At 36.6% G+C, this 13,796-nt stretch overlaps 1 protein-coding gene across 1 annotated transcript in view; it reads right to left on the reverse strand.

The window, feature by feature from the left end:
- Positions 1-13,796, reverse strand: part of NEGR1 (neuronal growth regulator 1) — an 840,003-nt gene that overhangs the window by 171,708 nt on the left and 654,499 nt on the right. The window contains exon 6 of the mRNA XM_027058871.2: positions 1,322-1,473. Coding sequence (XP_026914672.1) covers positions 1,322-1,473 — 152 coding nt within the window. The remainder of the gene's footprint in view (positions 1-1,321; positions 1,474-13,796) is intronic.

The raw sequence follows: 13,796 nt of genomic DNA on the forward strand, positions 1-13,796 counted from the left end.
ATAGTATGCCAAAGAAATATCAATATTTACATGAAATTGGAATTCACGTAGCTCTGTAATATTTTTAATGGTTTTTATTATTCATAATTACACTAAATAAATCATCCTCATGGAAGAAACTCAAGCAAGTTTGTTATATACTATGGCTATTGCATGGCAAACAGTGGTTTTCTTTCAGAGTGTGGGTATTAAGAAATAGTAAGTAATATTAAGCTGGAATAATAAGTGATATGTTGTTTTAAAAGTATATAGAAACTAACAACAAACTATTTTATTTAACATCAGAGGCTCTTAAATTGTCACAATTCAAAGTTCATAAATCATGAAACTTTTTGTAACATATTTTTAAGTAGTAGAAGCATTATATATCCCATGCTCGTTTCTGCAAAATGGAAGTGATCATGTCTGTGATGAACTACACAATATTCACATTTTTCAGAGACACAGCTATATATATTATGATAATATAAATATACACGTGTCAGTGTACTATAAAGATATTAACTATAAAAGATAAGGATGACTTCAGTTAACTTTGTGGAAATGAGAAGATTGTATATTCTCTGCAATCTTCTTTGAACACTTTGAGAAACACTCCACTTCAAAATCAGGAACATTTTATAGTTATGAAAATGTGTTGTTTACTCAGCTTTTAAAAAGTACTGAAACTAATTGTAGGAGAAAATATCAGCTTAGGTTTCTCTCCCTCCAACTAATCCTCATGTTTATTCTTCCTTTTTTAGCAAAACCTTAAGAACCAAGATACATTAGAAATATAGTATTTATTTTAGCAAAACCTTAGGTTGTATTTCAAATAGTTTTGAGTAAAAACATTATCTATATGGATAAAATATTCTGTCCATGATGATTTATTTACTCTTACATTTTATATATGGCATGTGAAATTCTCACTATTACAAGGTGAATGCCTAAAGAAAACCAACCAAGAGTAAATTCAACGGAAATTAACCAGTGCTTAAGGATAATGGAACACATTTTTAAAAAACAAAATGAAAATAAATAAAACCCCACCAAACCATCTTCAGTCAGAAGACATTTTTCAGTGGGTCTTATTATTTAGGTATCTTTTTTCCCTTTTCTCAGCTGTAAGACAGTTTTCTAAACACACATGGACTTCAACAGGGATTATAAAATTCTCAAACACCCATACCATTTAGGGGCCAAGTTTCCTCCGTGTAAGGGATGTGTCACATCAGGCTGAGTTTAAAAATGAACATACACCATTCTCAGGTTTTATCTCTGCTGATGGACAGGAGCCAAGGGGCCCCTGGGAGCATTCTGGCAACACTGTGTTACTTACGGTTGAGAGGCAGGCTCGCATTGGTTGTGCCTAGCTTGTTGGCAGCCACACAAGTATAATTGCCGAAGTGCTCCTGTGTCACATTGGTAACAGTAAGAATGGATCTTGTGCTAAAGTTTTGAATAATAATTCCTTGTTGGCCATTGAAGAGCCTAGAAGACAAAATCACCTCTAGGTTAATATGCATCGTGAATATCATTTTTGGTTTTATCTTAGTTGAGGTTGTCATGGCAACCCATAGACAGTTTGGTCCACACTAGTATTAGCATATAATGTGATAATGGTGCAATTATATTTTCCTTACGTGAGTAGATATAGGGGAGGAGAAGCTGTATGACAGCTGTGGATTGTTACTACAGGATTCTTCGCACTCTACAAAACACTAAACCGAGATTTCCACATGTCCTTTTCATATGCTGACTTGTATTTTAGAAAATTAAATGCACCACAGCAATAGAGTCTCATCTGTTAAAGTCAAGAACGAGTAAAGCAAATTAAATATAATGATTTCATTAAAAATACAAACCGATGGTTTCTAAAAAGCTGGCTAAGATATGTCTAGGCTTTTTCAGATAACATTGTTGGATAACTCCCCATCCAAGTTAACCCCACAACTGCAATAAGATGTTCTGAGTCCAGGGTCAACACCATTTTGCTGCTGCTACATACAACCTAGACAGATGACTTGCTTTTCACCTAGAAAACAGCTGCAGTATAGCACTGAGAAGAACATTCCAAGTTGAGTCTTATCTCGGTCACATTTGAGGAATGTGCTGGGGGAGTCCTCTAACCTTTCTGGGCCTCAATACAGGCTTCAGTTTTACCTGATTCCACCCTGATGACCCAACACTCTCTCTCCAGGCCTACCGGCAGAGGTTTCACTCTCAAACAGGCTGGGAATGCATCACCGTTCTCAGGGCTTGCCACGCTCCCTCCATCTTCACTTTTTTCCTGATCTGCACCCAGTGGTCATCAGCCCTTTGTATCTCTGCCAGCTGGATCCTTCCCTCTGCACTCAGGTCTGTTGTGTGTCCTATCTGTCTTACTCTAGTGCTCCTTAAATGACTCTTTCCCCCGCCCCGCTCTCTGCATGTTTCTCTTGAAATTGCTGTGGGATTCATAAAATCAAAGCCACATTCTTGCATTGTTCTCTGTAGCGGTTTCCATGCACACAGGTCTTTTCAACCCAAATAAATAGAATTGCCTTAAATTCCTCAAAAGACAGGGCCATATGGACATGCTTTATTTTATATTTGAGTCCTGCATAGCACTTAATAGTACCTGACAAATAACTCATAGATCAGCAGAATTGGGGTGACATCCCCACAACACAGGTATTGGTAAGCCCCCTTCACGGGCCCCCTCAAAACATTCTTTTTCTAAATATGAATTCTGTTATAATGACGATGCCAACCAGATGATAACATCTTCCTAACTAACCCCAAAGTTTACCATGAAATGATGTGCTGATCACAATATGGGCTATGTAAGCTCATAGCCTAAATGGCATGGTATTTTCCCTCCTTAATATGTTCAAATTTTAGTAGCAAATATTTTTTTTAATCACGAAGATGCAAATAAATGGCATTCTCCTGAGAGTTTAGGCTGAACTCCTTTGCATTACATTATGTGACTTGCATCGAATTTAGACAAAATATACTGTAGTTACATGAAGATTAAAATAAGCAGCCATGCTTGATTACCCTGGGAATTTCTTATATTTCATGTAATGGCTGAATTTGACTTATCCAAAACTCAAACCTTAATCAGATTAATAAAACTTTGACTTAAATAAACACTGAAAACATTAACTTGAGCAATAAACCCAATGATTCTCAACTATGACACAACAAAATAAGGCATAAAATATCAAGGATATGGCAGTTTTTACTCCTCTGTCTCATATTTCAAATCTATCAACATTTATGCCAAAATACCAACGTGAAAATTGCATATTTTTCTGCATCACATTAATAACTTTATTTCTAACCAATATTATATGCTATGTATAAAAACTGATGGCTTCATTGGCCAGAGAGCTTCAGGGTTAGGGCTCAAATCTATCTTCCCATGTTTGTGCTCATATGGACACATTGTCCAAAGGACTCAGCAGCTCTCTGGATTACTAAATTCCCATTGTGCCACACCTACCAAGCTAAGATTCATTTTTCTGCTAAAGAATTAAGAAGAAATTAGTCAGGGGCTTTATTCGACTAGACTCTGGGGAGAAAATTCTAAGGGAGTATATTTAGTAACTTGATGGCACTGTTTGCTTATGTTCCTTCAGACCATCTTTCTGAGTTGGCTTCCAACTCTCTGCCCTAAAATGTGTCTGAAGGCAAAGCCCCAGATGTTACTAAATCACACAGGACACCCACGCTCTGTATGTGTAGACCCATTTTTGGCCTCTGGTCAGGGGTTGCTGTGAACATCCTTATCAGAGAGCCACATTGGTGGCACGGTGGCACGTTAGCAGCCGTGACTCCTGCTGCTCCACTCATGCTGGCAAGTGATTATGGCCAATAAAACAGAAAAGTATCTTCCCTGGGGGGATTTTCTTCCCTCTAGAGGAAGCTACCTTTCTGAGATTACTGGAGAAGTCCAAAGTTTACTTTTTTTAAAGTCGGGAATTTTAGAAGTGCCGACTCCTCAAAATACCTTATAAGAACCTGTCTTTACCAGGTAAAGGTAGATGTCTTTTACCAGGTAGATGGCTGGTAAAGCTGACCTTGAGGGAGAGTGACTTCTGAGATGGTGTCTATCTCTGAGGGTGTACTGTGATTTTCCTGTAGGGATCCTGTGGGTGCAAGGGGTGGAGAACTTTCTCAGCTATTCAAATCAATTCTGAAATTTATCATTGCTACAAAGATGAGTTTGATGCCAGATGATTAGGGACTTGGCTGGGCAAGATCTTTGAAGGCTCTTCAAGATCTTTGAAGGCCTTTCAGTAGCTTAAAGTTGAAGAGAAGAATCAATCAGACACATAAACATAAACAGTTGTAAACACAACTGAGTTGATTTTAGTCACAATGGGGACCCTGTTAAGATGAATACTCCTGCCCTTAGTTACTGGATATAGAAATCTGAACCACACTTATAAGTCTCATCATGTATGTCCTGAATGTAATTTTACTCTTTGACTAAAAACAAATAATAAAAGATGTCTTTAATTGGTGACAATTGTTTTCTTTATGAAATAGTTTTATTCCAAAATGGTTGGATATAGTAAAGAGAATAGTCTGTAAAAAGAATATTTATCAATAAACACATATTTGACAAATTAAAGTATCATTCTGTATTAAAGAAAATGCTTGATAGCCTTCAAACATGCACATGTTAGCCTATTAACAGAATGACCCTGGCCTCATTGAATTTTTCACATCCATCCCAGACTTGTTTGAAAGCAGAGTTCCTTGCATTGGTGATGTGAAATCTTGAAGTGACAACTCAAGCAATAGTTCACAATACACCTTGCAATAAAAACCAGAGAACTAACTCTGGAATATTGCCTTATTTGGAGTTCTCTCTTTTCCCTAAATACTTAAGTGTTTCAAGTTTTAAGAGAATCATTCTTGTATTGACTTAGAATCCAAAATAAGAGACGTCTTCTCATAGTCCTTTCCCACAGGAAGAGAGAAAACAATTGTGTTGGGTTAGTGGTTGGTTATGGAATTCTTACCCTCAGAAGTGGATCAGCAGCATTTGATGCTTGCTTAGAAATCCCTGGGCATTTTTGTTTTTTGCATTTTACCATTCAGTGGACCCCATGGCTGTAAGATCCTTCTATTATTGTGGACCCTACTGTCCTTTACATTTACTGCCGATGGTAGTTTATTCATACTGCTCTCATCAGAATGTTTGTGTCCTCCAAAAATTCATATGTCAAAAATCTAAACCTCAAGGATGATGGTATTAGTGGGTGGGGCCTTTGGAACGTGCTTAGAAATCATAAAGGTGAAACCATGATGAATGGGATTAGTGCCTTACAAGAAGTTCCAGAGAGCTCCCATAGCCCCTTCTGTCATGTGAGGATACAACAAGATGTCTGTGACCTAGAAGAGGACCCTTTTCAGACCATGCTTGCACCCTGATCTTAGACTTCCAGGCTCCTGAACTGTCAGATAATTTTCTGTTGTTTACAAACCACCCAATCTGTGGTGTTTTGTTATAGCAGCCCAGATGGATGAAGATACATATTGAGGATCATTGCCCTCATTCTCCTTCCTTCTGCTTTTCATTAATGCCTCATAAATCTGTAAACTGCAGGCCATCTGCCCTGTCATCAGATGATGCAGGCAACTCATAAGTAACACAGCCTGACCAACTAACTTGTTCTGAATTAGAATAGCCATATTTTCAAGTGTCAGTCATAAAGAAATAGCACATAGAAAGCATACTAATAACTTAAAGATACTTATAAATCTGACCCATGAAATGTTCACAAACTTTACAATCATATCTTCTCTCAGGCAGTAAGTATGATGGACAGAAGAGTCCATAGCAACATCACAACAGCAAAACTGACCACCAAGCCATTGGCACTGACTGATAAGACTGCAAAACTAAGTGGTATAGCTATACCAAACCTCATTCACTTTATATATAAATCCAGCCTGATGACACATTTTGGGACTATTGTTTGCTCTGAGCATTTCCAGGTCAAGCGTAACAATAAATATTCTGGAGAAACAAGCTTATAAGTGCAAATAGTCACTGAACTTCTTCATTGCTAATGTAAGAAATATACATAAGTGTATCAGACAACAACATTTAAAATGTTTAAGTACTTTAAATAGGAGTGGGAGAGGTGGACTAAATGATGATTGATCTTTCATCGGAGTAGAATTATAAGGAAACATGATAATATATCATGCTGTATAACTGAATAAGATTATTATGGCCTTATTAAGTGATTTTTGGGTGATAGTATAGCAGAGATCAAAAATAGCAGGGGACAGAAGGTAGTTCTTGATTCATAAGAGATATATGTACAAAGAAAATGAATATTACTTCTCACAATGGATTGCAGGCTTTGAGTTCCAAGAGGTGGTGTGAGCTAAGGATACAACTCAAAAAAGAGCTTTAGAAAAAGTCATGGGTGATGGTAAAAATGTCACAGGTGATACAGTTGTAATGGAAATGAAGTTCTACTTCATCATCAAATGATGATTAAATTCCTTCTATGCTTAAGGCACTGGTTTAAGAACCAAAGTGGGGAAAAGACAAATGGACACAGTTCTAGCTAAGGACCTTGGCTACACTTAAAAATATGAAGATGACATCAAGATCATATAGGTCCTTACATGACACATCTCAATGTCTCTCTCAGTGACAGAGTTCTAGCTTACATATATTTTGCTTCTGCATCATGGCTATATTTCTCGTCTTTTCCATGAGAGCAGGAATGCTTTACATATGTGGAAAATGTTAGCTGCTCTCAACATATTTATGACCGAGGTAATCTAACACTAAAGAATTTCAATGCTGTACAAAAAAGTTTGTGTTAAGACTGTGTGAAATTGACATTCAGAAAACATTTAAGCATTTTCAAATGTATGTCGACTAATCTTCATAGCATCCCTAGGAGGTAAGCATTACTAGTCCCATTTTACAGATGAGAAAAAAAAGTTTAGAAAAGTTAAGTTAATTTATCTTCCATCATCTGGTAAGTGGTAGAACCAACATTCAAATCCAGGTCTTCTGACTATCGATATTATTCCAAAATGGTACTCAAATCATCAAATAGAAGCCAGGATACTGTATTTTAGTTTGGAAAGACAAGTCATAAATCATTGGTGGTTCAAGGAAATTAAGTAAGCCAAAGAATAGAACCAGTGGAGTTAAATAACCAAGTAATACGTGGTATCTATGCCAGGAAAACCAGATCCAGTCCATGGGGTAAATCTAACGGGATAGAGAGTTAAAAAAATGTAAGGTTCAGTTCAGCTGAGATTCCCTGGACCAGAGGTCTCTTAACTATCTATGTGGGGCTTAGCCATGCCCCCAGTCTCCTACAGTAGCTGTCTTTCACTTCCAATGGAGTCATCCTTTGATATGACTCAGTCCCAAGATGAGAAGTGTGAAATGGTCTCTTGTCACACTCTTTCCTCCTCAAACTACCTTCCAGGACAACACACACCTTCAGCATTGATTATTGTTTGTGTTTCATCCCCTAGGCTCACTAAATATTTGGGTTGCAGTAAATCTTTCCCCATAGTGTATATGTGGAATATAGTCAAGAATGGCAGAAAAAAAACATAACCTAGGAGATGGCAAGAATGCAATAATTTTAAGTAAGTTCAAAGTTGTCTTTAAAGTTTTCTAGTAATGCTATGGAGTTAATGTGTTCTTTCTGACTTAGTCAAATCATTATCACATCAAAAAGCTCTCTTTACCACAACATTTCAGGTATAAGTTTTCATAGATTTGTATGACTTTGGATTACTGTCCATATTCCCCATTAGAGTGCAACTCCATTAGGGCAAGTTTCCTAGCTTTTGCTGTTCATTATATTCTAAGCATGGGGCATAATGTTGTGTACTTTATAGGTATACAGTGAGTAGTTATTGTACACTTACGTTGAATTGTATGAATTATGTTTTTACATTTTTGTACTGCTTAGTTTTTTCATCTGTTAAATGAAAAAAATGAAACCAGGTTCAAAGTGTTGATGTAAGAATGGTTTTTAAATATATAAAATGTAATATCTATGAACACACTCATTTATATCAAATGCAGTAGGCACTAGACATATGATAGGTGTTATTATTGTTCAATACTAGGGTCTGTTTCTTAGACAGAACAGATACATTTCCTCTCAGATGGCAGCAAAATATTAAATATTGAAAATACAGGAAATTATTTTTAAAGGAAAGATCTAGGAGAGTGACTGAAAAGATCATAGTATCATGATTTCAAGATGTGCCAAATTCAGTCTCAATTACATGTGTATTATCAACCTCATCTAGCTTTTTCACAGATGTGCAGGGCTGATAAAAAAAATAAAAGTAAAAAGAAGGAGGAGCAAGTACTGCTAGATACCAGAGAGAAATGAAAATTGATGTGAACATGCTGCCATAGCAACCTATTGGTTTACTGTGTTGTTTGGTACTTAAGGCTTGAATACAATATGATATCATTTATTCCTAGGAACAGACTGAAGAATATCATGCATCAATGTCTCAGCCCCAAGGGGTATCTATCTTTAGTTGCACACTTGAATAAATTAATGTATTATAATATATTAGGACATTTTAATGATTTTAGACTTTATTAGGCTATTTAAAATGTATGCCTTGTTTACTTTATCAATTTTAATGAAATTAATAATTTTAGATTAGAGACCTTTGGGTTGCCTTGCTTGTGACGGTTTGATTCACATGGGAAGGATATTACCTTTAACTTTACATCAAATAAACAAAGGCTATAGTGCAAGTGTCAGTCCTCCCCTGACTGCAGTGAGCCTTGTATCCCTGACAACCTGGCCTATGACTAGATTTTTTCCCTCTGCTTGAACTGCCTTTCTAATATCAATGTGCGCAAGACTTTAATGTCAAATTTCATCCCATAATATACCAACACAACCATTTTGCAGAGATCACATTCACAAAAACGAAATCCTGGAAGGTCAGAACTGAGCAACAGAAACCAGTGTCTTTTCTGCAATCATGTATTGGGTTTACAGTGTCCTACAATATAGGGTGACAGATGCATCTTGTAGTGATATTCTCTTCTCAGTTTGAAACTGTATTAAAATAAGAATGGCTCTACGTTCACATGATTATAAGGCCCCACTCATTCTTGCAATAGAGTGTATTTCAAACACCATGTTAGATGCTGGAAACACAATGGTTGAACAGGGCAAAATCCTCATGCTCAGGTAGATTATAGATTAGGAGAGGAGAGACTAGTAAAAAAAAGTTGAGTATAGCTTAAAAAGTGCTTTGATAGAGGTAAGAACATGGGAGAACATCTGGAGAGACTCCTTTCCTAGTAGAAAGGGGTCAGGGTAGTTTTCCGAGAGAAGATGATATCTGAATTGAGACTAAAGGACTAGTGGAAGGTAGCCAGGATGGGTGTGTGTGTGAAAGGGGCTTATAAGCAAAATGGCCAACATATTAAAAGGCCTGAAAGATAGAGATCATATCACAGTTTGTGGCCAAAATATTTTAGGATAGTTATCACCCTATTGTGAGATGGTAGAATGGCAAGATTTGTGGTCAGAGAGGTAAACAGGGGCAAGAACATGAAGGCCTTCCATGCCATACTGTGATGTTAGGACTTGATTCTAGGGACATTTAAGAACCATAAGATTAGGTATTTAGTTTGGAAATATTGCTATGAATTTTAAGAACACAACTGAAATCTAGCCGTTTACTAATGGACTGTGTGTTCAGTATTAATACCTCAATTTTAGTATATCCCAAACAAAACTCAGCCCAGCTCTCTCAAATCTCTGTTCCTATGTTCCCAGCCTCGGTTGACAACTTCACCATTCACCTTGTTCCTGAGATGGAAAACTTAAAATTATCTTCAAATGGTCCTTTCCTTTTAGCCTAATCAATCACTGATTTTTAATTGCACAACTAATACCCTAGGTTAAATCATATTTTATATCTTTGCCATCCAAACTGCTCTGAGAAACATTTTATGAAGACAGGGATGGGATACTTTTACTACTTTTGAAAAGTCCTTCAGTGGCTTCCTAAAGCCTACGGAATCAAGTCTAAATGCTTTATCATGACATTTAAAATGCTCCAAGTCTTGCCCTAGTGTGCATTTCTTTTTTAAAAAAATTTTTTTTAATGTTTATTTATTTCTGAGACAGAAAGAGACAGAGCATGAGTGGGGGAGGGGCAGAGAGAGAGGGGACACAGAATCCGAAGCAGGCTTCAGACTCTGAGCTGTCAGCACAGAGCCCGACACGGGGCTCGAACTCACAGACTGCGAGATCATGACCTGAGCCGAAGCCTGATGCTCAACCGACTGAGCCACCCAGGCACCCCCCAGCATGCATTTCTAACCCTACCTCCTATTACACCTGATTTCACATCTTGTACCCCAGGGAATAATAAAACCTCTCTGCACAATGCTTATATAACATTGACTATGTTCTTTCCTTTCTTATGATTTTTCTTGACTCCTTGCAATGTTTAGAAATACTGTTCTCTAGTATCAAGCACAAAAGCTACCTGTTCCCTGAAGCATTTGTTAATATTCTGATTTGAGCTGAATGGACCCTTGCTGTGCACTTTCAAGGACTTGACTTAGGCTCCCTTAGGATCTTCTTATGTGGAACTTATTTCATTTTGGTGATTTTTATGATAAACTGTAAACTCTAAGTCAGGGAATGCAAACTGGAATAGCCCACTTTCAATTCTGTTTGACTGGCCCAAAGTTTTAAACATGATAATTTGTATGTATGTCTTATGGTCATGTGTCTTCCATTTCCCAGCAGTTGAAATGCTCTCACTTATTTCATATATTTATCTTTTGCTTCCCTGGTCTTGGTTGATAAAATCATCACAGGGGCAACCAAATTGTATTGATAAGACTTGGGTTATGAACTAAAAAGAGTGAAAAATCATCAGAATAAAATTAAAGATAGATAGATAGATAGATAGAGAAATAACACTAGAAACACAAGTTTCTTCAATGCAGGAACTTACTTCATTTTCAGTCTTCAAATTACATCACAGTTAAGTGCCCAATGCACATTTGTTAAAATCTCAGGTAAGCAGGGAAGATTATTTCTAACATGGAGTGGTAATAAAGTTATTTCCAGTACCCTTCTAAATCAAAATATGCAACTGCTTAATCTTATAAAAATGGCTTTGCAAATGAGGGGAGAGAGAGAGAGTGAGACAGAGAGAAAGGGAAAGAGAGAGAGAAAATGAATTAACATTTCTAGTCTCTTCTTTAAATTTTTTTTTACATTTATTTATTTTTGAGAGACAGAGAGAGACACAGCATAAGTGGGGGAGGGGCAGAGAGAGAAGGAGACACAGAATCTGAAGCAGGCTCCAGGCTCTGAGCTGTCAGCACAGAGCCCAATGCAGGGCTCGAACCCACAAACCATGAGATCGTGACCTGAGCTGAAGTCGGATGCTCAACCGACTGAGCCACCCAGGTGCCCCTCTAGTCTCTTCTTAATAATCAAAGTTATGGTATAAATCTAGAGAAAATGGATATCTTGATATGACTCAGGAAATTATGGGTTGGTGTGTTTTTGTTTTTAAGATCATTTCGTTGAGGTATTATATATATATATATATATATATATATATATATATATATATATACATATATATATATATACACATTAAATATATATTGATATATATATACACATTAAATATATACAGACATATATATCTTTACAACTCAATGAGTTTGGGTTAAGTATACACCTGTGAAATCATCACTACCAACTCCATAAACATATTCATTACCCACCAAGGTTTCCTGAAAATTAGACTTTACTTCCCATTCTGTACTTCCCTTCAGTGACTCATTTTACCTTTGTGAGATAGTTTTTTTTTTTCCTCAGGCATAATCTAGCTAGAATTATGTGAGCAATGGGCAAGATAGTACACAGCCAGTTACATGTGTTATAAGATTACAAAGCTAGCATGTAGGGTAAAATATGCATGGCATTAAAATTTCCCTTGAAAATTCCTTATTTTAAACTAACATACTTTATAAGAGTCTCCAAAATGGAGGGAAAGTACTCCAAGTTGGATACGAAGTGATCTGTTGGATTATAAGAAGAAAATAACAGAATTCCCACTTATGTTATAATTGTATCTCATCTTTTAACTTTTATCTGTTTTAGGTCATTTAATGTTTGCAATATATATTGCAATATACTTCAAAAATGCATACAATTTACAAATAAGTATGCATATACTTAGTTTTTGCTAAGTTTTAAATTTTACTTATAGGGATATATATTTCAAAAATTTTGTGGACCACTGCCTACATCACTGATCTAAAACACGATGGTAATGCCATCTTCACAAAATGATACAAAACCCATGTTTCTGCAATATCTATTTAAACGTTCGTCCATTACAATTTACTTTATGTTTTTAGTCTTAATCTTAAATACATATACTGTTTTCAAGTCATAGATTAATTTAATTTCATGTCATCAAAGACATTATTTGCTTAATAGTACTTTGCCTATTCTGAAAAAACCCTTCCACTGGATATAAGGAGTCCACTTCTTTTTATCAATCTTCTCTATTATCAAGAAAATAAGTTAATATTTTTGGCTTTCTATATAATCGAGCTCTGAACTCTGATTTCCCAATACTAAAATGTATATGGAGTAAAACTAAATCTGTGAGCACTGTACCTGCCAGGTATGCTGAAAGAGACTATAGCGTTAAAAAATATAACCATTTTATACCAAAGAATAATATTTTAATAACAAGTATATAACTTTAGTTATTCTCATGATGCTTATCTAAACAGTGCAATAAACTAAATGTCAAATGGCTAATATGTCTAATATAAAATATAGTTTTCTGGGGGGCACCTGGGTGGCTCAGTCGGTTGAGCGGCCGACTTTGGCTCAGGTCATGATCTCGCAGTCCGTGAGTTCAAGCCCTGCGTCGGGCTCTGTGCTGACAGCTCAGAGCCTGGAGCCTGTTTCAGATTCTGTGTCTCCCTCTCTCTGACCCTCCCCCGTTCATGCTCTGTCTCTCTCTGTCTCAAAAATAAATAAACGTTAAAAAAAATAAAAAAAAATAAATAAAATATAGTTGCCATCCATGTCAACCATGAGGGAGACAGTGTGGAAGCTATTTTGAAGATAGTATCTGATGATTCTCAATTTTTGGTATTCATGTCCCCATTTTGCCCCTTCCACATTGAATAGGGTCACTCTGTGTAACCAGTAAGATATTACTGAATGGCAGAACATAACTTCTGGGACTAGGTCATAAACAGCTTCTACCTTGTTCTCTCTTGGACCACTAGCTCTGGAAAAAGTCAACTACCATGTGAAGAAGACAAACAGCTCTATGAAGAGGTCCATATGGTGATTAACCGAAGCCTTCTGTCTATAACAAGCACTAACTTGCTGGGCATGTAAGCAGATATTTTAGCTCTAGTCAAGCCTTCAGATGACCGGTGCCAGGTGACACGTGACTGCAACCTGATGAGAGACCCTGAGCCATAACTATCCAGCTAAGCTGCTCCCATTCTGATCCACAGAAGCTGTGATAATAAATGCTTACTGGTTTAAGATGCTGAGTTTTGGGCTAATTTGTTATTTGGCAATAGATAACTAAGAGTGGCACTGTATACAACAGAAACAATGTGGGCTGAAAGGTTAACAATAAAATTTTAAGTTGAATGCTCTTGGGCAGGTTAAGTCTCCTGTGTCTCACTTCTGTCATCGGTAAATTGAGGACAATAAATTGTGTCTCACAGACGTCTGAAGAATAAGTGAGATAAAAGAATTTAA

The sequence above is a fragment of the Acinonyx jubatus genome, chromosome C1 (assembly GCF_027475565.1).
Source record: "Acinonyx jubatus isolate Ajub_Pintada_27869175 chromosome C1, VMU_Ajub_asm_v1.0, whole genome shotgun sequence".
Taxonomy (NCBI): Eukaryota; Metazoa; Chordata; class Mammalia; order Carnivora; family Felidae; genus Acinonyx; species Acinonyx jubatus.